The sequence below is a fragment of the Taudactylus pleione genome, unplaced genomic scaffold (genome assembly GCF_031769625.1).
Source record: "Taudactylus pleione unplaced genomic scaffold, aTauple2 ptg000010l, whole genome shotgun sequence".
NCBI classification, from domain to species: domain Eukaryota; kingdom Metazoa; phylum Chordata; class Amphibia; order Anura; family Myobatrachidae; genus Taudactylus; species Taudactylus pleione.
In genome coordinates this window covers 8278327-8303554 of record NW_028284413.1, presented here as the reverse complement: position 1 = coordinate 8303554, position 25228 = coordinate 8278327, and the positions used below count along the sequence as shown (strand labels likewise).

Here is a 25228-nt window from a genome sequence, read left to right as displayed (position 1 = left end):
CTGTGTAGAGCAAAGCTCCCATCGCTTCCCAGACCTGGCACATGCTACAAACACATGCCCCTGCTGCCCATGTCCCTTTGTGACATCACAGTGTGGGTGTGAGAGCGGATCATCTATCTCCTAGTTACACCACCAGAGAGTGACAGTAGCTGCTTAGTCTTAGTACCAGCAGTTACAGGCTCATGGAGCTGTCTCGTGTGCAGTGGTGCTGCAAGCAAGTGGTCCTTTGGATGCCAGTGGTCCTCGTTACACTGGGAGTGTGCTGGGGCTACCACGTGTATGTGTCTGAGCTATGTATTGGTGAGTACTGTACTTTCTGCTGACCCTAAACTAACAAATGCCCTGTCACCCAGGAGGGGAATGCACATCAGGTCTTGTGTGATTGTACCAATCTTCTGTGTTACATATACATGTACATGTGTATACATGTGTATGTATGTGTGTATATATATATATATATATATATATATATATGTATGACATAATATAAAGTGGGGGACTTCTGTATGACATAATATAAACTGGGGCACTTCTGTGTGACATTATATGAATTAGTAACTGTATGACATAATATAAACTGGGGCACTTCTGTGTGACATTATATTATTTAGGTACTGTATGATATAATATAAACTGGGGCACTTCTGTGTGACATTATATTATTTAGGTACTGTATGACATAATATAAACTGGGGCACTTCTGTATGACATAATATAAACTGGGGCACTTCTGTGTGACATTATATTATTTAGGTACTGTATGACATAATATAAACTGGGGCACTTCTGTGTGACATTATATTAATTAGTAACTGTATGAAAATCAGTTGAAAAATACACCAAGTAGGATTTTCATAACAGTGCGTTGCCTATTTTTCATGTGTTCACAAGTGTTGATGCTATAGATTGCATCAGATATTATGCAAGATGATATTATATACACTGGAAAGCTAGAAAGAAAAGCAATATATTTAGTAAAAGATGCAGACAGGATTGGTGAAGTTTAATGTTTTCAGCCCTTTAAATAGAAAGTAGCATGTAGAACCCAATTCAAATTCTCCTTCAAATATTGAGTCTCATACTAGTTCCAAATATATTTTTATATGAGCTATAGAAAATGAATCCGGATTTTTTTAATTCTAAATAAACCTTTTAAAAACAGCAAACAGTAATGTAAGCAAATTTATTTTTTATCTTCCTTTTACTGCAGAAACAATACAATCAGACACTGAAAGAGGTAAGTTCTTAAATAACTATTATTTATCTATAGCAGCCAGTGTTTTTAATAGAGAATTTTTTAGAAAGTATTTTTTCTTTTTTTTTAAATTTATTTACAAAGTTGCTTAAGACAGAATGATGCTACAGTATTTATTGTGTAAAACAGTGGCTAACAACAAAAAGGGAAGTTTTTTTGCCCTTATATGGGGGAAAAAAATAAAAGTGTCTATGACTTATTAATGGCTAAGTAAACAAAACAAAAACTTGTATACAAACATCAACAGATAACAGACAGTGGGATAGGTTTAAAGGGAGGACAAGTGCTCCAATCGTGAAGCGCAATGGAATATGTTGCGCTATATAAGAAACTGTTAATAAATAAATAAGTGCTTAGGGGGGATAGTACAGATATAGCCATGCTCATCTATGCCGCGAAGAGAGCGCATCGCGGCATGGATGGCGCAGCTAGTGTTCCCGCGTCTATTGCCGTAGACTACAATGGGGAGAATGCCGACTGTGCCTAGTCGCGGCCTGGCAAACGCTGCGCTATGCTGGCTTGCATCGCGGCATGGATGGCGCGACTAGTGTGCCTACATCTATGGCCGCAGGCTACAATGGGGAGAACGCCGGTCGCGCCTAGTCACTGCCCGGCGAATGCTGCGCTATGCCGCGATGCTTGTGCCCGTATGCACACATCACGGCAATGATGTACGCGGTTACATCTGTAGTTATTATTGTTACGCAGGGGATAGAGAGAGGTGGAAGGGCATAGTAAATAGGGATGCATCAGGACAGGTGCTGTATTTAAGGGACTAAGGGGATCAGGAGATGGTAGGCGCAGTATGCTGTGGAATTGAGAAGCTTTTTTGCCACCCTGGATTACATCTACTGCAAATTGAAATGTTGCTTTGCTGATAATTTTATTTTTTATTTCTTCTGTATATATGCACAAATTGAACCGATTTGGATTTCATTGCAATTTAATTTACTATTATGATATTTCTTTGAACATGGATTGATTACCTTATATTGTCCTCTTTTTATCTTAATTGCAAGTAAAGTAATTAGCGCTGTTCATATATATTATTTATGTATATGTTCATATATATTATTTATGTATATGTTTTTATTTATATTGGAGCTTGACACACACTCCTTTTGAACAAGCTTTTCGACAGCACCTATCTGATCTCTACCTTTTACATTTTGCTGTTATTTTATGTATTTATGGTAATTTTACAGAATTCCCTCATCCAATTGCTAATTATTTCTTCTCAGGGACTAGTACCATAATAATAATAATAATAATAATAATAATATTGAGAAGAATAAAAAAGTCCCAGGAAAAATTAGGCTAATGCACTATTTATTTCTCCCTGATGGGGGTTCCCTTAATGCGGCTATTGCTCAGCGGCAATGCAATGGAGTGTATCAGTCTTTTTGAGGTAGCACTTGTTATAGTTAGAAGATGTGGAGAAGGAGCCCTAAATATAAAACAGATATATAGAGCAGCATTTGGGCTGATTGTGAGTCAGAGGCTAGTCCAAATGCGGACACAGATATCTGCAAACTGCGCAGGCTCCGACCACACATACACACACGGACAGAGGTTGAAAGTTCGGACGGATTGATCCGTCAGTTGATGGGTCTCTCTTTGCATGAAATGGGCATTTCTGGGCGGCAATTGGGTGGCTATCATTCATCGCACACAACCGACCCATCTCATGGGAGTGGCATGGGAGTGTTGCGGGCGTGTAGGCAGATGTCCGGGCATGTTGGTGAGGTGCAGATTGAGATGTGACACCTGTCTCAGATGGATGTTATGCACTTATCAAGAGGTCAGTGAAAGTCTGCATACTAATGATGACAGTGGGCAGAATGATGCATATGCCTGAAGATGGACTGATACTGTCATAGACAGGCAGATACAGTGGCGTCACTATGGGGGTGCGGGCTGCACCCTGGTTTCACCCTCGGAGGGGGTGATACCAAAATGCCGGCTCCTTCTCAGTGACAGGAGCAGGGTGCTGCAGTGTGACATTTTCCTGCAGCACTCAGGTCCTGTCACAGAGGAGGAGCCGACAGTGCAGGTACTAGTCTCCAGGGGCAGCCTATCATCTCCAAGGATGTTGGGCACACCCCTGGAGTAATGCAATAGGTATTTCCTGATAGGCCATGCCCACTTATGTTAGACCACACACCCTTTCCATACGCACACAGCTCTGGCGCGCGAGGGGAGTTTTGAGGTGCACACCGGGTGTCACAAGACGCCTCTGGCAGATACTCTAGCATAAGGCAGTAAAGAGGCTGCTGCAGCAAGCTGGCATACAGGCTGTGGATGCATCCGACACAGAATCAGGACCAGAGTGCTGGAAATACATGGGCTTCAAAGGGTCGACACAGAAATGGTTGACACAGAATAGGTTGACACATGGTTTTTCATTAATTTTCATGACTTTTAGGGCAAGGGTTAGGATTGGGTTTAGGGTTAGGCACTTGGTGGAAGGTTAGGGATAGGCTGCGGAAGGAGATGGTTAGGTTTAGGCACAAAAGGGGAGGGTTATGTTTAGGCACTAAGGGGGGGTTAGGGTGAGGATTAGGGTTAATAAATATATATATATATATATTTATATTTTTTTTTTTTTAGTGTTGACCATCATTTGTGTGTCAACTTTTTGACCTGTAGACCATTTCACTGTCTATTTAGACACTGCCGATCTTTTATATCACACCCCATATTTCTCCCAGGCAGCCTCAGTGGGCCACCCCCTCAGATCCCGGCATCCTCTAGCAGCCGCCTAATGGAAGCGCCAACCCTGTATATAAGCCTTGTATAATACCCACAAAAACGGGTGTTTTTCAATGATTTAAGCTTAGTGAAATTATATAAAAATAGTAAAAAATATGAAAAGGAAAAAGGAAATACGATTTGATAAAAACAAAGCTGTGCTCAATACCTATGATTCCAGGGGGTAGATTCACTAAAGCTTCTAAACCAGAGAAGTGGAGGTGGTGCCCATAATAACCAATCAGATTCTGTCTATGATTTTGTAGAATGCATTAGAGAAATGATAGGCAGAATGAAGGACACCCAAGTAAACCGAGAAGGGGGCGTGGTCATCGGAAAAGGGGGCGTGTCTATAAGACGCGTCCCTTTTTCGTCACTCTTGGGGGCGTGCCCGGCACTTACGTACACGCCGGGCAGCCCCCAAGCCCTGCAGACAGGGAGAATAGATGCCGGGCGCATGCGCCCGGCGTCTATATTCTCCGGCGGTGACAGGGTCACCGCATGTTTCTCCAGCCGCGGGACACTGCGTCCCGCGGGTGAGAACGGCTCCCGCAGGCTGTGAGGGCAGGGCGCTTTTTGCCCTCCTCCTGGAGGGCAGGGTGCTTTTTGCCCTCCAGAAGGAGGGCAGGGCGCCGCGCCCCGCTAAAACAGCCTAGCGGGAACGCTACCTAACTATAAAGCTGGAGGAATGATGGAACTTATAGGGGTCTATTTACTAAGCAGTGATAGGAGATAAAGTGAACGGTGATAAGGTACCAGCCAATCAGCTCCTAACTGCCATGTCACAGGCTGTGTTTGAAAAATGGCAGTTAGTAGCTGATTGGCTGTTACCTTATCTCCATTCACTTTATCTCCTAACATAGCTTAGTAAATAGACCCCACAGTCTTATAACAGCTGAAGGGTTGCAGTTTTTTAGGCCATGTTAGTTTGTTTGATTGTGATGAGTTGTGTTATACTAACTTTGGTTTTACTGTTCTAGTTATCTGCTTGGTGTTTTTTCACCTGCTTTTGATAATCTCTCTGTGGTCCTATTGGACAACGGTACGTTCAAGACCAGCAAAACCACCCAAAGAGGTAAATATCAATGTACAATATTAATTTATTGTGTTTCATACCTGTATCTACTACAACACCAAGGGGTCTATTTACTAAATAGTGTTAGGTGACAGAGTGAAAAGTGATAAGGTAACTGCCATCTCACAGGCTGTGTTTGAAAAATGACAGTTGGGAGCTGATTGGCTGGCACCTTATCACTTTTCACTCTGTCTTCTAACTAGGGATGAGCGGTTCCACAGAATCCAAACCGCTCCAAACATAGGGGATCTGAGTCCACCCGAATGCCGTTGGGTGTTCCCCACCTGACTCGGATCCCCCTTCGAGGACGAGCCGCAGCCTCCTGACGTCGGATACTCGCGAGAGAATCTGACGTCAGGGCTCCACAAGTGTAGATAAGAAAGCAGTTAGAGCGGTCTGCCCTACACTGTAACAAACACGCTGCCACGCTGGTGGCAGTGTGTTTGTTATAGCAGCCAATGAGAGTCAGATAGACTCTCATTGGCTGCTGCGTAAAAGGAGGGAACCGGCTGGAGCTCAGTCATGAGCTCCGTCTTCTGGCTCCCCCCACTGCAGGTGCAGAGAGGAGCGGACGGTCGCGTTCATGGCAGGAGCTGGGATTCAGGTCATTTTTTTTTTGTCTTTGTGTGTGTTTGTGTAAGGGGGCGCTACTGGGGGCTTTGCATGGTATGGGGGGGATGGCGGCTACTAATGAAGTACAGAACCCTCTGGGATCCACAATTAGAAGAAATCCCAATGTCCATGGAGTGACTGTTGAAATGGCTTAACGCGTTTCGCTGGTTATTAGAGCTCCAGCTTCATCTTGCTCCTAACTAGAGGTTTTTGTCATATTTTTTCCACATGTATTAATTGTTTACAATAAATGTGTATATTGTCTATTTAGACATCCGCTTCTCATCTGTTCATTTTTATTTATTTATCTATTTTTATTGTATATTAGCTATTAAGCGCCAGTCTCTCTATTTTTACAGCAGCACAATGCCAACTTCATATGGCATAAACTGTGGGGCTAAGCTCTGGAAGGATTCCGCAGCTTGCTTTTAAGCTGATCTATCACATCCTCCATAGAAACCTATGGGGGTTGCGGATGCTGTCGGAAGTGGAGAGACTAGATATCAGAGAAATCTGCTATGATCCCTCCTTAGTCATACTTGCCTACTCTCCCGGAAGTCGCGGGAGGCTCACGATTTTTCAGGTAACCTCCCGTACCTCTGGAATAGTAGGCATGGAGATCGGCGGGTCCATGAGTAGGAGCGGAGTTTAATGAGGAGATTCTACAAGAATCTCCTCATTTGGCCACACCCCCTATTTAAATATGCATTATTTGCATCAATTTACTGTAAGGGGGGGTTTAATGATGCAAAATGCCCTCCCTCCCATCACCGCCCACCTGCTTCTTCTCCCAGGGAGGAAGAATAATAAGTAGGCAAGTACAGTATGTCCTTAGTGCATCTGGGAAATACTTAGTATTTGTGGATATCCCCCCACCCCAAAAACAGATCTTTTCAGGGAATATGCTGCAAATATTTCATGATAAATATTTGCAGCATAGATTGAATAAATAGTTTCCAAAATAGTAACTCAACTGATCCAGAACACGATTAAATATTTGACTGGGTACAGGATCATTGGAAATAATGTTTTCCGTTTTGGGAGCTGCTTACATGTATTGCACTATTCCTGGTAATATCATTAAAACACAAGAGGTATATTTACTAAAGGTCGATTTTAATCGATGAAAATCGATGTTGGGATTCTGGGGCTTAATCACACATTTACTAACCTTTAGTTTTTTAAGCAAATAATGCAAGAGGGGCATGAAAGTCTTTTGGCTGGCAACCTCTGCAAGACTTCTTACGTATAGAAATCCTCATGTGAAATAAAATTAAACTTAGAGAGGTGTAGAAGTGTAATAAACTGGGATTTGTGCACATGGCTGTCTTTTGGCATTTTTCCTCATAAGATTTAAGGGGGGATATTTTATCCTTAATAAAATCGCTGCTTTAAATCCTGCTGCAAAAAAATGCCAGAAATCAGTGATGTTGCAGACATTATATTTCTCACAAAGGTGGAGATTTATCAAATTTTCGTGAGAGATTAAGTGAAGAGAGATAAAGGGCCTGATTCAGACCCGCTCGCAAGCGGGTCGACGGTGGCCCAGTGGCATGCGCACGACGGAGCCGGCTCCGTTGTGCGCGAGACCCGGATAGCGACGGCCAAGCCGTTGCTCTGGGTCTCGTACCAAAGGGGGCGTGCTGTTGATGTTGAGTGACAGCACGCCCCCTTTGGTGGGCGGGCCGGGGGCGTGGCTGCCCAGACAGAGGCGTTCTCATGGGCCGGCCCCACTGACATCACGAATGATGTCAGTGGGAGTGCTTTTGGCTCTGTTAGAGCCAAAAGCACTCTTGGGTTTGCGGCAACAAGACCCTACCGCAAGGGCCTCGTCTCAAGCCCGATGGTCGCGATGGTCTTGACCATCGCGACCATCATCATGGACGCTCGCATAAGCTGTGGGTAACCCACAGCCATGCGAGCGACCAAGAGGCCGCAGCATTGAAAAAAAAGAACGCCCTGATTCAGAGCGGGTGCTCGTTCAGAGCGTCCGGCTCTGAATCAGGCCCAAAGTACCAACCAGTCAGTTTCTATCATTTATCAAACACATTGATCACACAGTAGTCGCCATCCTAATGCTATCCTGTGTCTGTGCTTTACCTTAGTTTTATTTATCGGAGTCTGACAAGGAGTTGTACAAGGAGAAGCAGACGGAAGAAGACAAGCAGCTTATTCTCATGGCAGCTGCTAATCGCTTGCCCATCAATACAATATCAGGTACAAAAGGTGGGAAACTAAGAAGGGAAGAGGTTATCTCATGGTGAGACGTGTCTGCAGGGGTGGATCGGGGGGGGGGTGATCAGGGCAATCATCCCCACTTCACAAGACTTCTCTCCTACCCACTACACATTAGGAAGGGAGAGATCAGAGACTGCTGCTGCTCAGTGGCAGCAGTCTCCCTTCCCAGCCCTCTTGGGAGGGTCCAGGGAGGCTGTTGCCACTAAGCAGCAGTAGTCTCAGCTCTCTCATTGCCTGATGTGCTGCTGTGTGGGCAGGAGAGAATTGTTCATTCAGTGTGAGTGAAGTTTAGATTAGGCCAGTGGTTCCCAAACTTTTTGGAATCACTGCGCCCTAGAGTATCAGCATTATTTCCTTGGCACCCCTGGGCCAAAAGTTTCTTATTGAGAAATTCAGCAAAAAGTAAATGAAGTAAACTATGACTATATGTCACCCTTAGGTTCAGTTATGTGGTGGTTGACAGGGTTGCGCTTATTTTTGTCCACATATTTGTTGATTTGTAGCCATTAGCACTGGTTTTGCCATTCACATTGACTAAAAATAATTTTCTTTGGTACTGGACCATCAACCCGAGGCACCCCTGCAATTGCCCTGAGGCACCGGAGGGTGCCATGGCACAAAGTTTGGGAACCACTGGATTAGGCTAAGGACTGAGAACTTACATTTGTATCATTAAAACTCTTCCTCTACTGTACTGTTGGGTTTTATTAATGAACCTTTGTTTACTTTTTATATAGTGATCAGATATTGTGATAAATGCCAGCTGCTGAAGCCTGACCGGTGCCGCCATTGTACAGCCTGTGATGTGTAAGTCCACAAATTGCTTAATATTTGCAATTTTGTCCTTGGTATAGAGTCACATAACTTATACCCCTTTCACTCATAACCTAAATACCCAGGTTTTTGCTAGTGCACGTGCACCGATCCGGGGGTGTAAACTATGGGGTCTATTCATCATCACTTAATTACTACTAAAGCAGTTGATAACTAAAATTTTCATCTGCAATTGTAAAAATTACGTTTTCGGGCCATTCATCAAAAAGGTATTGCAGGGAATATCACAGATATCTCTTGCTTACCTTTCTCTCCCGGAATGGCCCGCTCTCCCCATACACTAGTATGGGGACAGAATTCGTTAAGTTCAAAAAATATAATTAAAAATATATTTTTGGAGCTTGACTGTGGGAGCATTTGCCATCTATGGGAAGGAGTCCCGGGTTACAAAGTGGGATCCTTTCGGTTCTATCCGCCCCTGTCCGGCTCCTTCCGTCCAAAAGGAGCAGTGAAGCGCTTTGTGGAGACAGCTGATTTTTGGTTCAGCTGTCTCCCCACCGGAGCAAGGATGAATTGCTCCAGTGCTCGCGTCAAGCTAGTATGTTAATTATTGGTTTGGACCCCAATAATTAACATAATGAATAGAGCTCTGTGTGTGAAAGGGGCTGACCTGGGTCGCAGTCCTGGGTCAGTAACCCTGTTTGGTAGCAGGGTTATTTCTGGGTTCGACCCGGGTCGCCTGTAGTTTGAATGGCATATCCTGGGTCGTGATGACCTGAGTCATGTGAGCCACCCCCGTCCCTCTTACCTGGCAGCAGCCCCCCCGTCTGCCCCCCTCCGGGATTTGCCCCTGGCTGAGGTACTGCAAATATTTTTTTCTATAGTTTGTAGGATAGCAGTATCCTATATTGCATTTTGCTAACTGATTGTTTTAGTAAATTAACATTTTTGTGTATTTTTTTTACTTTCAGATGTGTACTGACGATGGACCATCATTGCCTTGGGTATGTGCTGGTTAGAGACTTGCAACTTGTCTGATGTGTTTTATATTTATTGCTTTGTGATTAACAAATAAGTCTTGTGTTAATTACAGGCTGAATAACTGTGTTGGATTTTCCAATTACAAATCCTTCCTGCTGCTGGTAATGTACGCCTTGCTGTCTTGCTCTTTCGTTGCTGGTACAGTTCTCCAATATTTCATTCTGTCCTGGAAGGTAAGATTGTCTTTCTGTTGTCCTGTGTGAGGTATATGTATGTGAGTTTCACCATTACTGGTTTTAAACATTTAAAAAAAAATCCTTGGACACATTGCCCCTGCAGTGTTACACGTTAGCACATCATTGGTGGCGATGTCTATAGGGACCTTGGTGAACTACAATTCCCATACTGATATGTTGGCTGATCATTGTTTTGCCTTTCAATACTGGTAATCAACAAATAGTAAAGTATAAAGTCTAGAAAAAAGGAATTGATGAGAAATGCATTCAGCATTCACAATAATAGGGATTTCTACAGCACTAAATGTTGAATAAACAATAATTCAGGTGCTAATATAGTGTTCCCAATGGTATGGTATCACCGTCAATATAGAAAATAAGCATCAGCAGCCCCATTTGAGCTCTTAGACACTCACTATAAAATTTATAGTGAGCATAATGACCCTCATCTGTATTTACTTATAGTGACCCTCCTTGTCTGTATTTTCTTATATTGACCTCCTCTTTTTCTGTATTTTCTTATAGTGACCCCCTTGTCTATATATTCACTCTAGTGACCCCCTTGTCTGCATTTACCTTATAGTGACCCTCTTGTCTGTATTTTCTTATAGTGACCCCCTTGTCTATATATTCACTCTAGTGACCCCCTTGTCTGCATTTACCTTATAGTGACCCTCTTGTCTGTATTTTCTCTATAGTGACCCTTTTCTCTGTATATTCCCTATATTGAGCCCCCCTTTTCTGTATTGTCCCTATAGTGACCCCCTTGTCTGTATATTCCCTATAATAACCCCCTTGTCTGTAACTTACTCTAGTGACCCTTCTTTTTTATTATTTCCCTATAGTGACTCCTCATCTGTATTTTCCCTGTAGTGACTCCTCTTGCCTGTATATTCCCTATAGTGACCCCTCTTGTCTGTATTTTCCCTATAGCGACCCTCTTGTCTGCAATTTGTCTATAGTGACCTACTTGTCTGTATATTCCCTATAGTGACCCTCATCTGTATATTCCCTATATTGACCCTCTTTGTCTGTATATTCCCTATAGTGACTCTCCTCTGAATATTCCCTATAGTAACCCTCCTTGTCTTTATATTTGTTATAGTGACCACCCTTGTCTGTATATTCCCTATTTTAACCCTCCTTGTCTGTATATTCCCTATAGTGACCCTCCTTGTCTGTATATCCCCTATAGTGACCCTCCTTGTCTGTATATTTCCTATAGTGACCACCCTTGTCTGTATATTCCCTATAGTGAGCCTTCTTGTCTGTATTTTCCCTATAGTGACCCTCCTTGTCTGTATTTTCCCTATAGTGACCCTCATTGTCTATTTCCTATAGTGACCACCCTTGGCTGTATATCCCATATAGTGACCCTCCTTGTCTGTATATTCCCTATAGCAGGTGTCGGGAACCTTTTTTCTGCCGAGGGCCATTTTGATATATATAAAAAAATTTGTGGGCCCGGTGTAGGTCACGCTCCCTCCATGTGATGTCACACAGGGGCGGAGCCACAATCGCCGGTGATTACAGCAATGCCTGGGGCATCCTGAGGATCCCCTGGGGAGCTGTAAGGGCAGCTCCTGCCAGTACTGCTGCATAGATTCTGGCTGCGGGGTGCCATTTTAGGCACCATGCTAGCCAGATGAGGCTAGCAGAGAAAAGCTCAGAGGGCCAGACCAAATGATTCCGCGGGCCTTATACGGCCCCCCGGCCTGAGTTTCCCCATCCCTGCCCTATAGTGACCCTCCTTGTCTGTATATTCCCTATAGTGATCCCCCTTGTCTGTATTATGTTTACCGAGCTTCTCAAACATGCTCTCCCCTCCTTGATGTCCCTTATTGTGTAACTCACCCCCACTCCCACCAGCCCCATTTGTATGCTCTTTAATGGTTTTTAAAAACTCCTCATCACCCCCCCTTTCCCCCAGTGTGTAATTACCATAATACACCCTCCTCCCTCTGCCTGTCTGTTCCTTCACACCGCTCCCCTTCCCCTATCCAGATTTCTTTAGTGCTCCCTGGCTCCCCCTGTAGTTTACATACTAAAGAAGAAGGGCCTTCCATCCTCAGTCTAACCCTGTCTGTCCCTGAACCAATAGCCACTGTGCTGGCCCACCCACGGCACTTGCCCCTGTTGCCCCACCCTCATTACGCCACTGTCTGAATCAGGCCCTTAATTCTTTAATATACACAGGGAAACATCTAAAACTATTCCACAGATAACATCAAAAAACAAGGCGGTGCCCACAGCTGCCAGTTATTCCGTCATTTCTTTAGCACAGTCTAGAATATTAAAGCAAATATCTAGTTCCTATGGCTACAGTACCTGATTTTCAGTTCTTTGTTTCTGAAGTCTCCTACAGATTATAGTAACACAAAGGTTGGCTACTCTTTAGAGAAAGTAGATTAAGATATATATTTTGTGGATTTTGACACTGCCCTTTAGACAGTTAAATATTATGAAAAGATATCCTTTAATTAGGGATGTGCGCTGGACCATTTTTGCTGGATTCGGGTTTCGTTCTGATTTGTCGTCCGGCTTTGGATTTGGATTTGCCGAACCTGCCGTGACAAAAAAAGCTAAAATCATATAATTTGGGCTTTTTTTGTTCCTATAGTATTATTAACCCCAATAACATTAATTTTCAGTCATTTACAGTCAATTTAGACCCCCTCACAGCTCACAATATTGTTTTCACCATTACTGGCCAAAGGCTGCAGTGAGCTGGCTGGTTATTATGGGCTCTATTTATTAACATTATTTTTACTAAAATAAAGTGAAAAAGGGTGTTTTCACACCCTTTTCACATTATTTTAGTATCACCTATAGTTATTACAGGGCAATTGGAGTAGAATTCGTAAAATTCTACACCAACCCCTAAGTATCACTTATTTTTAGTAATCAGATCGCATTTCCCATAATTGTAATGGGAAATGTGATCTGGCCAAAGTTACTAAAAATAAATTGTGAAAAAAATACCTAGGGAGGCCCTGTGATAATAACGCCACCTGGAGGTGGCGTTATCCAGGGTCTCCCCCGGTTACCGGACTCCTGCTCCTCTCTAACGGGGAGAGCAGAGCCGGGAGTCGGTTCCAGTAATCAGCTGTGTGGTCTAAACAGACCGCAAGCTGATTACTGTAAAAAAGAAAAAAAAAATAGTCTTTTTGTTTTTACTTACCTGACTCCACGGACCGGTGATCGGGCCTCCGGTGATGTCTCCCCTCCGGTCAGCTGGTCTCCCATAGTGCACTGCGGCCCGGTCATCAGGTGATCGGGTCCCAGTGCAATATGGGATATCACCTGACCAGCCGCATGGAGGACATCACCGGAGGCTCGGATCATGCAGGTAAGTGCTATTAAGGGAGTGGGGGGTCGCGGGGGTCCACGATCGCGAGGCGAGGCGCCGGGGCTTAGCGCCGGGGGGTAGCAGAGGCGGACGGTCGGCGCATGCGCGGGCCCTTTGTCACCGTATTTTTTGGGAAAATACCGTGACTAGTGTGCGGATGGGATTCGCAGGGACAGAGCTTTCTCGCAAGCTCTGTCCCTGCAAGGGATTTGTAGTAAATCTCTGTGATATTGCCTGAAGTCGCAATGCGAATTCAGTCAATAATATCACACTACAATCTTCATTCAATATGCGGATTGTAGTAAATAGAGCCCTAAGCGACAGACACCGCAGTTTAAAGCACATCTATGAAACATTGCCACTCACTGCCACTCACTACTGAGTCACAGTACTTGTGTGTTATGGACACACAGAGGGCTATTGCCCAAGGAGTCACGGTGCTTATATACACAGAGGACTACGGCCCAAGGGGTCACAGTGATTGTATACACAGAGGGCTATTGCCCAAGGAGTCACAGTGCTTGTATACACAGAGGTCTATGCCCAAGAAGTCACAGTGCTTCTATACACAGAGGGCTACTGTACTGCCCAAGGAGTCACTTTACACTGTACTACTACACTACCCCTACAGTCACTTAACAGCACAGCCAGTAGCCACTAGTCTGGAGACTGGACACAGTCAACTTCCTTGCCGAACTCTGTGCAGCGTGCGTGCCGAGTGACAAATGGCACCGAAAGTCCCGGCAGCGCAGCGCCATATATAGAGGCCAAACGTCATCCAAGTCTCGCGAGAATCCGACGTCGGGAGGATGACATTCAGCCTCAAAGTGGGATCCGAGTCAGGCGGGAACACCCGAGTCGCGGCTCGGGTGGATTCGGATCGCCAGTGTTCGGAGCGGTTCGGATTCCACAGAATCCGAACTGCTTATCTCTACCTTTAATGCACATGTATTTTCTACATGCTCATTTACCCTGCCACTGGGCAAACATAAGACTTTATTATCACTCTTCTCTTTTTCTCCCCTTTGCAGGATGAACAGAATACTGAAATATCTTTCAACATCCGTCGCCTGTTCTATGTATCTGCAGCATTGTCCATCATATTGTTGATGCTCTTCATCATTAACTGCTGTCTCTTAGTGAGAAACAGGCTGACAATTGGTAATGAAGCTCACTCATAGAATTATGAAATGATAGAAAGATAGTTAAATGATGGCGTAGTTTTCTCCATTAGCATTAGAGGGACAGAGATGATAGTGTAGCACCATCCTGTAGGAGGAAGGCGCATAGAATAGGAAATAATTTGTTCTCCCTATAACCATCTGTAGTTCCATCATAGGAAGTAGGCGAGGGAACTTTATCTTTTCTTTTATTTGACCTAATATGCAAGAAAAAGAATAAACATTTATTTATTGAACTTGCACTCACTGGTCATCTTCTACTGACAACTGCAGTGTAGCAGGAGGAAGATGTCAGGCCTTCTCCTGCTGAATGATGCTATTACCCTGGCTCTGTTTACTGCATGGAACATGTGTGTTATTGCCACTAAAAGTGTGGATATGTGGTTATTATACTGGATTTCCCTGGCCCTCATTTTGATAAGGAGCTTCAAATGTGTTTTACTGTCTGATGAGAACATTTGTGTACTTCAGGATCTTAGTCTATCCTTCCCTCTGAATATAATCAGGATAAACACCGATTAGCTATAACATTAAAACCACTGGCAGGTGAAGTGACTATCTGACTATCTTGTTACAATGGCACCTGTCAAGCAGTGGGATATATTAGGCAGCAAGTGAACTCTCAGTTCTTGAAGTTGATGTGTTGGAAGCAGGAATAATGGGCAAGCGTAAGGATCTGAGCAACTTTGACAAGGGCCAAATTCTGATGGCTAGAGAACTGGATCTGAGCATCTCCAAAATCACAGGTCTTGCAGGGTGTTACCAGTACACAGTAGTTTGAACCTACCAAAGGTGATTCAAGGAAGGACAACTGGTGAACTGGCGACAGGGTCATAGATGCCCAAGGCTCATTGATGTACGTGGGGAGTGAAGGCTAGCCCACCTGGTTTTGTCGCACAAAATAGCTCCTGTAGCACAAATTGTTGATAAAGTTTATGCTGGCTATGATAGAAATTTATCAGAAAACATCTTGCAACACAGCTTGCTGTGTATGGGGCTGTATAGCCATAGACCGGTCAGAGTGCCCATGCTGACCCCTGTCAACCTCCGAAAGTGCCTACATTGGAAACGTGAGTTACAGAGCTGGACCATAAAACAATGAAAGAAGGTGGCCTGGTCTGGTGAATCACATTTTGTTTTACATCATGTGGATGGCCGGGTGCCTGTGCATCGTTTACCTGGGGAAGAGATGGCATCAGTATACACTATGGGAAGAAGGCAAGCCGGCGGAGGCAGTGAAATGCTCTGTGTAATGTTCTGCCTTGGGTCCTGGCATTCACATGAATGAATCCCTGCTAATCCATGAGCCCATACACACTGCTCTATGCTCATGCTTATAGTTAATTAAGACATCTTCAAGGTGATTAACAGCAGATCAGTGACTCTTATATAAATGTACTGAGCTTTATGGCACTGTACTACAACTGCAAATTTACAGGTATTTTTAGAGAAATTGCAGTATGATTACATTATTGGGGCATTCATGAGTAAAAAGGTATAACACAGTCAGAGTCTATAGGTTGCTAGCACAATTTGGAGAATGTAAAGAAACACCTGCTTGGTTACACATAAACATCTGTGACTTATCCATGTTTTTTCTGTGTCCTCAATGTAGAACTGATCTTTGATGATGCCTCTTCTGCAAGAGATGGACTTCCTCTTGGTTTCGAGAACTTTCAAAGAGTATTTGGGCATCAGAAGATGTATTGGCTGCTACCTATAAATACAAGGTAAGCTGGTAATGTATAAATAAAATTGTAATCTGAAATGTCAGCACACATGTGGGACCTAATAAACAGCATGTGCCTATAGGATGTGTAGTACTAAGATTAGATCAGCCATCACTGCTTTAAATCTACTGTGTTAGTTCAGGTCTCCCAACATTACCGTTTTTTTAAAGGCACTGTGCCACTGAAAATTATAATTCAATAATATGTCTCTATCTGGCTATATAACCTTCAAACATGTTGAAATCAATGCTGCCTCACGATCCTCTGCCTGTCTGAAAGAGACCAGGTAGACACAGTGATGGATCCAGGGGGGCAATCAGGACTCTGATCGATCCCCTCCCCTCACCATCCCCTGGATCTGTCACTGAATAGGCAGGTGGGAGGAGAGAGTACATAGAGTACTATTTGAATTAAACTTTATTATTATCATAATTCTTATCTAACAACTGCTCTGTCTAATAACTGAACTGCTCTCTCTCTTTTATTACAGCCTGGGAGACGGATATTCTCTGCCAACTCAACATTACGATCCAGAGAAATATGCAGAGTAAAACTGGGCAGGGCCGGATTAATTATGGGGCAGTTGAAGATGCAGTGCAAGGCCCCCATGATAGTAGGCCCACAGAATCCACTGCAGTGCAGACAGAAAAAGAAAAATCCTGTCAGCACCAACAGCATTCTGAAGCCCTGAACATTTACCTCCTGGGCCCCTGAAACATCACCCATTCACAACCCCACCCACCCCACTCAGGTGGTAGGTTTGTTGAAGCTCCATCTCCCCTGGGGAGATGGCTATGGGCTGCTTAAAGCCCCACCTCCATGTAGCCTAAAGCTCCGTCCCTGTGTCATTCTAAGCTCAACCACCTGGCGATCTGCCAGTGAAACAAGGCGGCAAGGGATAGTGCTGTCTCGGCTGTCACTCATTGGAGAGGATGAGCCCCAGCAGTGACATATTTGTGACAGCCTGAGATGGTATCTTCCAGAGCAGATTGGGCTACAGGGCTCTAAAAAGAAGAAAAGTATACACATACACTCCATACTTTGTGTATACTGGAGAGAGAGAGGATAGTTCTGCCTTATTGTACTAACACTTCTTTGTAAATCATTCCTAAATTGGCATGGAGTGAAAATTTGTACACGCAAATATCATCTTTTAATGACGTGTGAAATAAAAATGAGAGGTTTTCTGTATGGTGTTTATCAGTGTTAAAGGCAGTGGTAATAAAAATAGTATTTACTGGTTCCATATATATGGGTGTAGTACAATAGTTAAAACAATGTGTCAATTTATTAAATAGTCACACATCCAATGTGCTTTATAATTGATCATGACTAACATATATATATATATATATATATATATATATAAAAAAACATAATAAGCAGATATAATAATCAGCACAAGTCCCCTGCATAAATTTGATACTTACATTTACTAAAAGTTGACTTTTGGTTGATATAAATTTTTGGTCAATTTTAGCAAATCAGAGATTTACTAAAGTAAAACTTACCATCAAACAGACCAAAAATTTGACTTTAGAACATTGGATCAACCATTGATACCTTTACATAGACTACAATAGAAACCAGAGATTTACTAATGGTCGGTTTACAAATCAATTGAAAATCAATGAAAAATAGACTTCAAAATCGACCAGACAAAAGGCCAGCCTGAGGCAGGTGAATTTGGAGAAGCACTGCACAGATCACTATGATCAATGCAGGCTTTTTAAACTTAACAGCAATTAAATAGTAAAAAAAAAAAAAAAAAAGCTTGTGGTCCCCCCTATATCCATAACCAGCCACGAATATTTCAGCCTGGGCTGGTACAGGAAATTGGGAGGGGGATTTCGAAGCAGACTGGGGTTTCAAGATGTGCTGTTCAAGCTCTTTTAAACAAGCATAAAGAAACAGGCAACATTGAGGACCGTAGATGCAGTGGTCGGCCAAGGAAAGTTCAGATGAAAGACACATCATGCTTACTTCCCTTTGAAATTGGAAGATGTCCAGCAGTGCCATCAGCTCAAAACTGGCAGAAACCAGTGGGACCCAGGTACACCCATCTACTGTTCGGAGAAATCTGGCCAGAAGTGGTCTTCATGGAAGAATTGCGGCCAAAAAGCCATACCTTCGACATGGAAACAAGGCATCTCAACATCATTGAGCCTGTCTGGGATTACATGAAGAGACAGAAGGATCTGAGCAAGCCTACATCCACAGAAAATATGTGATTAGTTCTCCAAGATGTGTGGAACAACCTCCCTGCTGAGTTCCTTCAAAAACTGTGCAAGTGTACCTAGAAGAATTGATGCTGTTTTGAAAGCAAAGGGTGGTCACACCAAATATTGATTTGATTTAGATTTCTGTTCTGTTCATTCACTTAGCATTTTGTTAATTGATAAAAATAAACTATTAAAACTATTTTTGAAAGCTCTTACTTTGCAGCATTTTTTCCATACCTGCCTAATACTTTTGCACAGTGTTGTATATATTTATACACATATAACAGATCTAAGTAGCCGGCACTTTCCACTACACTGTAATTGCCAAGGTGCACACAGAATTCATATGTAGCAATGCAGAAGCATTCACTGGGCTTTCCATGAGTTCAAATAAGGACCCTTAATCCATAGCTCCTGCAACATTTCAGGATTATTCCCCGTCTTCTAACAGTAAATTCATAATACAAAAATGGAATCTTACCTATATGTAGACAGCCCGTGAGTAATAGACGCTGGTCAGCTGTCGGCGCCATCGACTGTGCATGCTAGTGCAGGTTAAACCCGCCTCCGCCCACAGAAGCTCAGTGCCATGGTAACCATGGCTGCACAGCGTAAACAGTGCAATTGCCCACCACCAGTATACATTCTATAAAAGGCAAATAAATGCACAAATAATTAAAATATTCTTAACAGCAATATCTCAGAAGCATTGGATACTAAATTCATGACATTATATAATACAAAGAGAGCAAGGTTTAGTTAAATCACCAGTAAGCCATCTGTAAAAACTGTTATTTATAATCATTATTAACAATATCTAATTTACGTCTCTTAATCACTGGTGGCTTATCTATGGTACTATACCATTAATATATGATCGCGATCGTTATATAGAAGCATTGGTGTGTTTATGTCCTGTTGCTATGATACGGTCAGCTGTTCGCTTTATAGCAATCGTGACCGTGATGACATTGTGCTGCCGCCCTTTATGTTGAGCATGACGGGGCCTCGGCTGGTGGCTGTGATGTGATCGCAGAATGACACGATCGTGGGGGCGAGCCCTGGTGAAGCTCAATATTGGTGAGCATCATGTGGGTCACCAGGGAAGAGGTGGATTGGTGTGTTCATTACGAGGCTTGGATGCTCATGTTCAGTTTGTGGCATGGCCTGTCTGGAGTCCGTTCCACTTTGACATGTGGAGTTAGCGGAGAGTATATTGATTACACCTGGTAAGTCATGCTTGTGTTCCTATTAATTTAGATGGTTTGATTATCCAGATTGACTATTTTATATATCTGTGCCTTGACAAAGGTCTGTAATATGACTGAAACGTGTTCCCTGCGCAATACAGATATGGTATGCCATCACACCCTGTGGTTAACTAGATTCAGCATTCTCACAGAGTGAGACTGATGTCACTCACAAAATGGTGTAGCTGCTAATTCACAGAATTGTGTGCTCATTGGAATTAGAGATGTGCGCCGACCCTCGTGTTTTGGTTTTGGATCTGGATCTCCCCTGGTTTTGGATCTGGATTGGTTTTGCCAAAACCTCACCTCAGTGTTTTGTTTTCGTGTTTTGGTTTTGGATCTGGATTTTTTCTTCAAAAATCAAAAAAACAGCTAAAATCACATAAAATGGGCCTTTTTTGTGCCTACAGTATTAATAACCTCAATAACATTTATTTTCACTCGTTTCTAGTCAATTTTGACCACCTCACAGCTCACAAGGGGACCAGGAAGTGTGCTTTCCAAAAATAAATAAACAATTGACTTAAATAATGCTTTGCAAATCTTCTATAAAGGCATTTCCCAACCTTTAGAGGGACATAAAAAAAAAACATAGTTAGTGGCCTTCAAACTGCCGTTGTTTCCACTGTACACTTAACCATATGAGATGTATTGTGAACAAGCGGTCAGAGCAGCAAATGCAACATTTCAGACCTAAGGTTTAAGTATTACGTTGTGTCTTGAGCGCCATGCCTGCTTGCTGGGAGTTGATTTTTTTCATCCCAGAAGGGGACCAGGAAGCATGCTTTCCAAAAATAAATAGACAATTGACTTAAATAATCCTTTGCAAACCTTCTGTTCTGTAACGGAATTTTCCAACCTGTACAGGGACATTAAAAAAAAAACAGAGTTAGCGGCCTTCAAATTGCCATTGTTCCCACTGTACACTTCTTCTTAGATATGTGAATGTTAGAATGTGGAAGACCAAAAATTGGGTGGACCACACATGGATGGTTCATCAACCATGGCGACTGATTTAACGTCATAAGAGGAGGCTGCAAACTGGAGGCCTGATTGAGACCTGGTCGCAAGCGCTGAGTGCTTGCAACTGGGTCGATGGTGACCCAGAGCGCATGCGCACGACGGAGCCGGCTCCATCATGTGCATGCGCAAGACCCGGATAGCGACGGGCAATCTGTCGCTCCGGGTCTCGCACCAAAGGGGGCGTACTGTCGATGTTGAGTGACAGCATGCCCCCTTTGGTGGGCGGGCTGGAGAGGGTGGCTGGCCAGACGGAGGCGTTTCCATGAGAACGCCTACCGTCTGGGGGCGGCCCCACTGACATCACAAGTGATGTCAGTGGGAGAGCTTTCTGCTCTGTTTGAGCCTAAAGCTCTCTGGGGTTTGTGGCCACGAGACCCTACCACAAGGGTCTCATCGCAAACCCAATGGTCGCGATGGTCTTGACCATCGCGACCATCATCCTGGCCGCTCGCATTAGCTGTGGGTGGCAAGTAACCTCCTACGCCGATCACTGACAAGGTTACCAGCTGCACTGAAAACTCTTTCGGAGTACACACTGGAGGGTGGGCAACTTAAGTAATGCAAAGCTAGTTTGTGTATGGGACTCCAAATTGCCTCTTTTCCTGCCAGTACTGAAAGGGACTGTCTGACATGTCTAATAGGATTTTATCTTTGAAATAGTCCTCCACCATTTTGTGAATGGAAACCGTATCACACATAGTCACGGTAGAAGACATGTCACTAGTAGGCAGTTCTCTCAGGCCCGAGCAGATGTCATTTCTTGGTGAACGATCTGCATGACCAGCAGGCATTCTGTAAGGAAAATTGAGTTTTTTCCTGGCAGCTGTTGAAACTGAAGGAGGAGATGATGGCGTTTCACATGCAGCTGCAGATGACAATTTTTTGACCAACTGTTCTTTGCATGGTTTTAGAATTTGGTCTGTTGGGAAAAAACTCACAAGGTAGGACTTAAATCTAGGATCCAGAATGGTCACCAAAATATATTTTTCAGATTTCAATAGATTGACGACTCTTGGATCCTGGTGAAGTGAATCAAGGGCTTGATCCACCAGTCCGACATACTTTGTGCAATCGCTCCGTTTCAGCTCCTCCTTCAGTTTCTCCAGCTGTTTTTGCAAAAGTCTGATGAGGGGAATGACCTGACTGTGGGAACTAACTTCACGTGTGGCAAGTTCAAAGGGTTTGAGAACCTTGCACAACACAGAAATTATTCTCCACTGCGCTTGAGTAAGGTGCATTTCCCCTCCACGGCCTATGTCATAGTCCATTGTATAGGCCTGGATGGCCTTTTGCTGTTCCTCCATCCGCTGAAGCATATAGAGGGTAGAATTCCACCGAGTTACTACCTCTTGCTTCAGCTGATGGAAGGGCAAATTTAACAGTAACTGCTATGCAATCTTCGACAAGCGGTCGGCGAATGTCTAAAATGTCCTGATATTTTGTGGGTCACCGAGAGCATCTCCTTTCACGACAGTGTCACTTTTTAAAAAAACGTTGCACCACCAAATTAATTGTGTGAGCAAAACATGGGATGTGTTGGAATTCGCCAACATGGGACATGTTGGAATTCGCCCACATGTAATGCTCTAACAATATTGGTGGCATTGCCCGAAATCACAAATCCCGAGGAGAGTGCAAGTGGGATAAGCCATTTAGCAGTGCAAGTGGGATAAGCCATTTAGCAATGATTTCCCTGAGTTTTTCAAAGAGGTTCTCAGCGGTATGCCTCTTAGTGAAACCAGTTATACAAAGAGTAGCCTGCCTCTATATCAGCTGTCTTTTGGTAGATGTTGCTGCTGCTGTTGTAGGCAATACAACAGTGGGCTGTCACAGTCATGTAATCCTTAGTTTGCCCTGTCCCACTTGTCCACATATCAGTGGTCAAGTGGACGGTGGGTACAATGGCATTTCTGAGGACATTAATAAGGTTTTCTTAATGTCCTTGTACAGACTTGGAATTGCTGTTGTAGCGAAGTGGAATCTAGAATGGATCTGGTAGCGAGGACACAGGACCTTAATTAACTGTTGAAAACCCACTGCAGTAATGGCGGATACTGGATGCACATCTAATACCAGCATAGCTGTTATGGCGTCAGTAATCTGCTGTGCAAATGGGTGATTGCTGTCATACTTGTTTGCACTTGCAAACTATTGTTTGACAGTTAATTGTTTTTTGGAGGATACGCTACAAGTAGATTTCTTCCTGGTCCCCTTCTGGGATGAAGATCCACTGACAGCAACAGCAGCAGTCATCAAGGATCCTTCTGAGGAATCACGGATAGGAGAGGAGTCAATCATGCTTCGAATACCAACATTGGATGCAGCAGGACTACTTCCGATTACGAATGAGAATGTTGATGATGCAGGTGTTGGTGTTGGAGATCGAAGGCGATTGGATCTCACAGAGAGGGAGCAGGTAGGTGACACTGGACTTGTTATGTTTTGAGTTTTGGAACTTGGCAATGTACACTTTGATATTTGATGAATGCGCTCCAAGTGACGTAGGTGGTTTAGGTCCCTCCCACTACTTACTCTTGTATGGCAACGGGCACATATGGCTTGACAACTGTTCTCCGGATTAGGATGGAAATAATTCCATGCGTGAAAAGTAGATTTTTTTGTCTTTTGTCCCGGCATGACAACAATGGGCTTTGCCTTTTTCAAACCATGGGCAACAGCTGTTGCCTTACTTACACAAAGGACATCCTCGGCATCAACATCCTCATCACCAACATCTTCATCAACATCCTCATCATCCTTAGTGCCTTCAACTACCAAAATATCCTCCTCCATGTGCAATTCCACAGAAGCATCCTCAATGACTACGTGTGCAAGATGTTCACTGCCTTTCTCCACATTTACAGAGGGCACACAAATGTTGGAACTCGGAGGATCCTACAGTACACTAGTATTTAGGTCGGGCTCACACATGGTAACCGCGGACACACTTGCACTCTCCTCGGGATTTGTGATTTCGATTTCTCAGGGCACAAAGTTGGTTTTCCCGGAGCTGTCTTAACAACTTTCACATTTTTAATTGGACCACCACCACCACTACTACTACTACTACAAACAGAAGGGCTATAAGCAGTCTTCATAAAGAAAAGCCAACATCTTATCCTTTCCTTGCCACTTCGTGTAGTGAATGGCATATTGCCAATTTTTTGTTTATCTAAAGGCAAATATCCTTTAAATTTTTTTTCTTAACTTCTGTAAAACTTGCTTTACCATATTGATGGCCTGACTCAAGCCCTGGGGCGTGGGCCTTCCTAGAGGACGAGGAAGTTGACGGCCTTGCACTGCTGGCGGCAGCTACAACATGTGATTCTTGGCCTTGCTCTCCTGTCATGTGACAGCCCTCCATATTTTCTGCAGTCTTGAAGCAGTGTCACAATCACCAATAGTGTAGCCAAGGTGCGTTTACAAAATTCACACACGTGCAGTCGTGCGCACACACAAAAATATTAGAAAAAAAGACATGATGATTTTTATTTTGTGTCCGCTCCAGAAGAACTTGGGCCCAGAGCACCAATTGATCACGACTGGAGTTGGGCTGGATCTTGTCCGCTACTGCGGTTAAGCCTAACACCCACGAGCACACACACAAGAAAAAAATATAAGACACTTTTATTGGTTTTTATTTTTTTTTACTTTTTTGTTTTTTGGAGTCCAGAACTTGGGCCCAGAGATGGACACAGCACAAGCCCAGGACACAGCAGACAGTCCAGATGGATCAGCAGACAGCACAGTGACAGCACCGTGACCAGAGACCAGAATGGATCAGCAGACAGCACAGTAACAGTGACAGCACCGTGAGCAGAGACCAGAATGGATCAGAACCAGCCCAGAACACAGCAGATAGCACCAGCACCTCTCCCAGCCCTACAATACCCACCCTCCCTGTTCAGTCTCCACAGCCGAAGTGAAATGGCGTCCGTCGCATGGTCCCTTATATCCTATATTGATCATAGAGACGAAAGCTCGCAAATCTAGTGCTCTGAGCACCCCTGGAAAAAAAACTGGTAACCCCCCCCTGTCACTCCAGGTTCCCCTGTGTAACCCCAGGGTTTCCCTGTATCACTTTAGCCCCACCCTGTGTCACTACAGGCCCCCCTGTGTCTCTCTAGGCTCCCCCTGTGTCACTCCAGGCCTCCACTGTGTCACTCCAGCCCCCCCGTGTCACTCTAGGTCCTCCAAGTCACCCCTCTGTCTATCCAGGCTCCCTCCCCATATCTCTCCAGCCCCCCCCGTGCCAGCCTTTAACATCCCTCTGCTTCTCAGTGGTGCAGCACAGCATTACATCATGACACCACGCATGCTGCGCCGCAATAGCAAAAAAACCTATATTGCACAGGCCAGCTGTGCCAGATGTGGGCCTGTGAATCACCCCGCTGGGCGGAAGGGATGTCCATGAGTGGCACCGCCGGGCGGCACCTACCCTTGGCCAGTGCCATCCTGGCCAAGGGATACATACACCCCTGCTGCAGTGCCCTGGCTCTCATCATGCAGCCACAGTTCCCCCAACTCCCACCATCTCACAGTCCAGTGCCC

At 44.1% G+C, this 25228-nt stretch overlaps 1 protein-coding gene across 1 annotated transcript in view; it reads left to right on the top strand.

Moving 5' to 3' along the window:
* LOC148542670 (palmitoyltransferase ZDHHC20-B-like) overlaps positions 1–17477 on the top strand; it is a 70154-nt gene extending 52677 nt beyond the window's left edge. Inside the window, exons 6-14 of the mRNA XM_088467457.1 lie at positions 1211–1237; positions 4987–5081; positions 7799–7910; positions 8669–8738; positions 9677–9709; positions 9799–9919; positions 14303–14432; positions 16068–16182; positions 16673–17477. Coding sequence (XP_088323583.1) covers positions 1211–1237; positions 4987–5081; positions 7799–7910; positions 8669–8738; positions 9677–9709; positions 9799–9919; positions 14303–14432; positions 16068–16182; positions 16673–16733 — 764 coding nt within the window. The 3' untranslated portion in view covers positions 16734–17477. The remainder of the gene's footprint in view (positions 1–1210; positions 1238–4986; positions 5082–7798; positions 7911–8668; positions 8739–9676; positions 9710–9798; positions 9920–14302; positions 14433–16067; positions 16183–16672) is intronic.
* The last annotated feature ends 7751 nt before the right edge of the window (positions 17478–25228 follow it).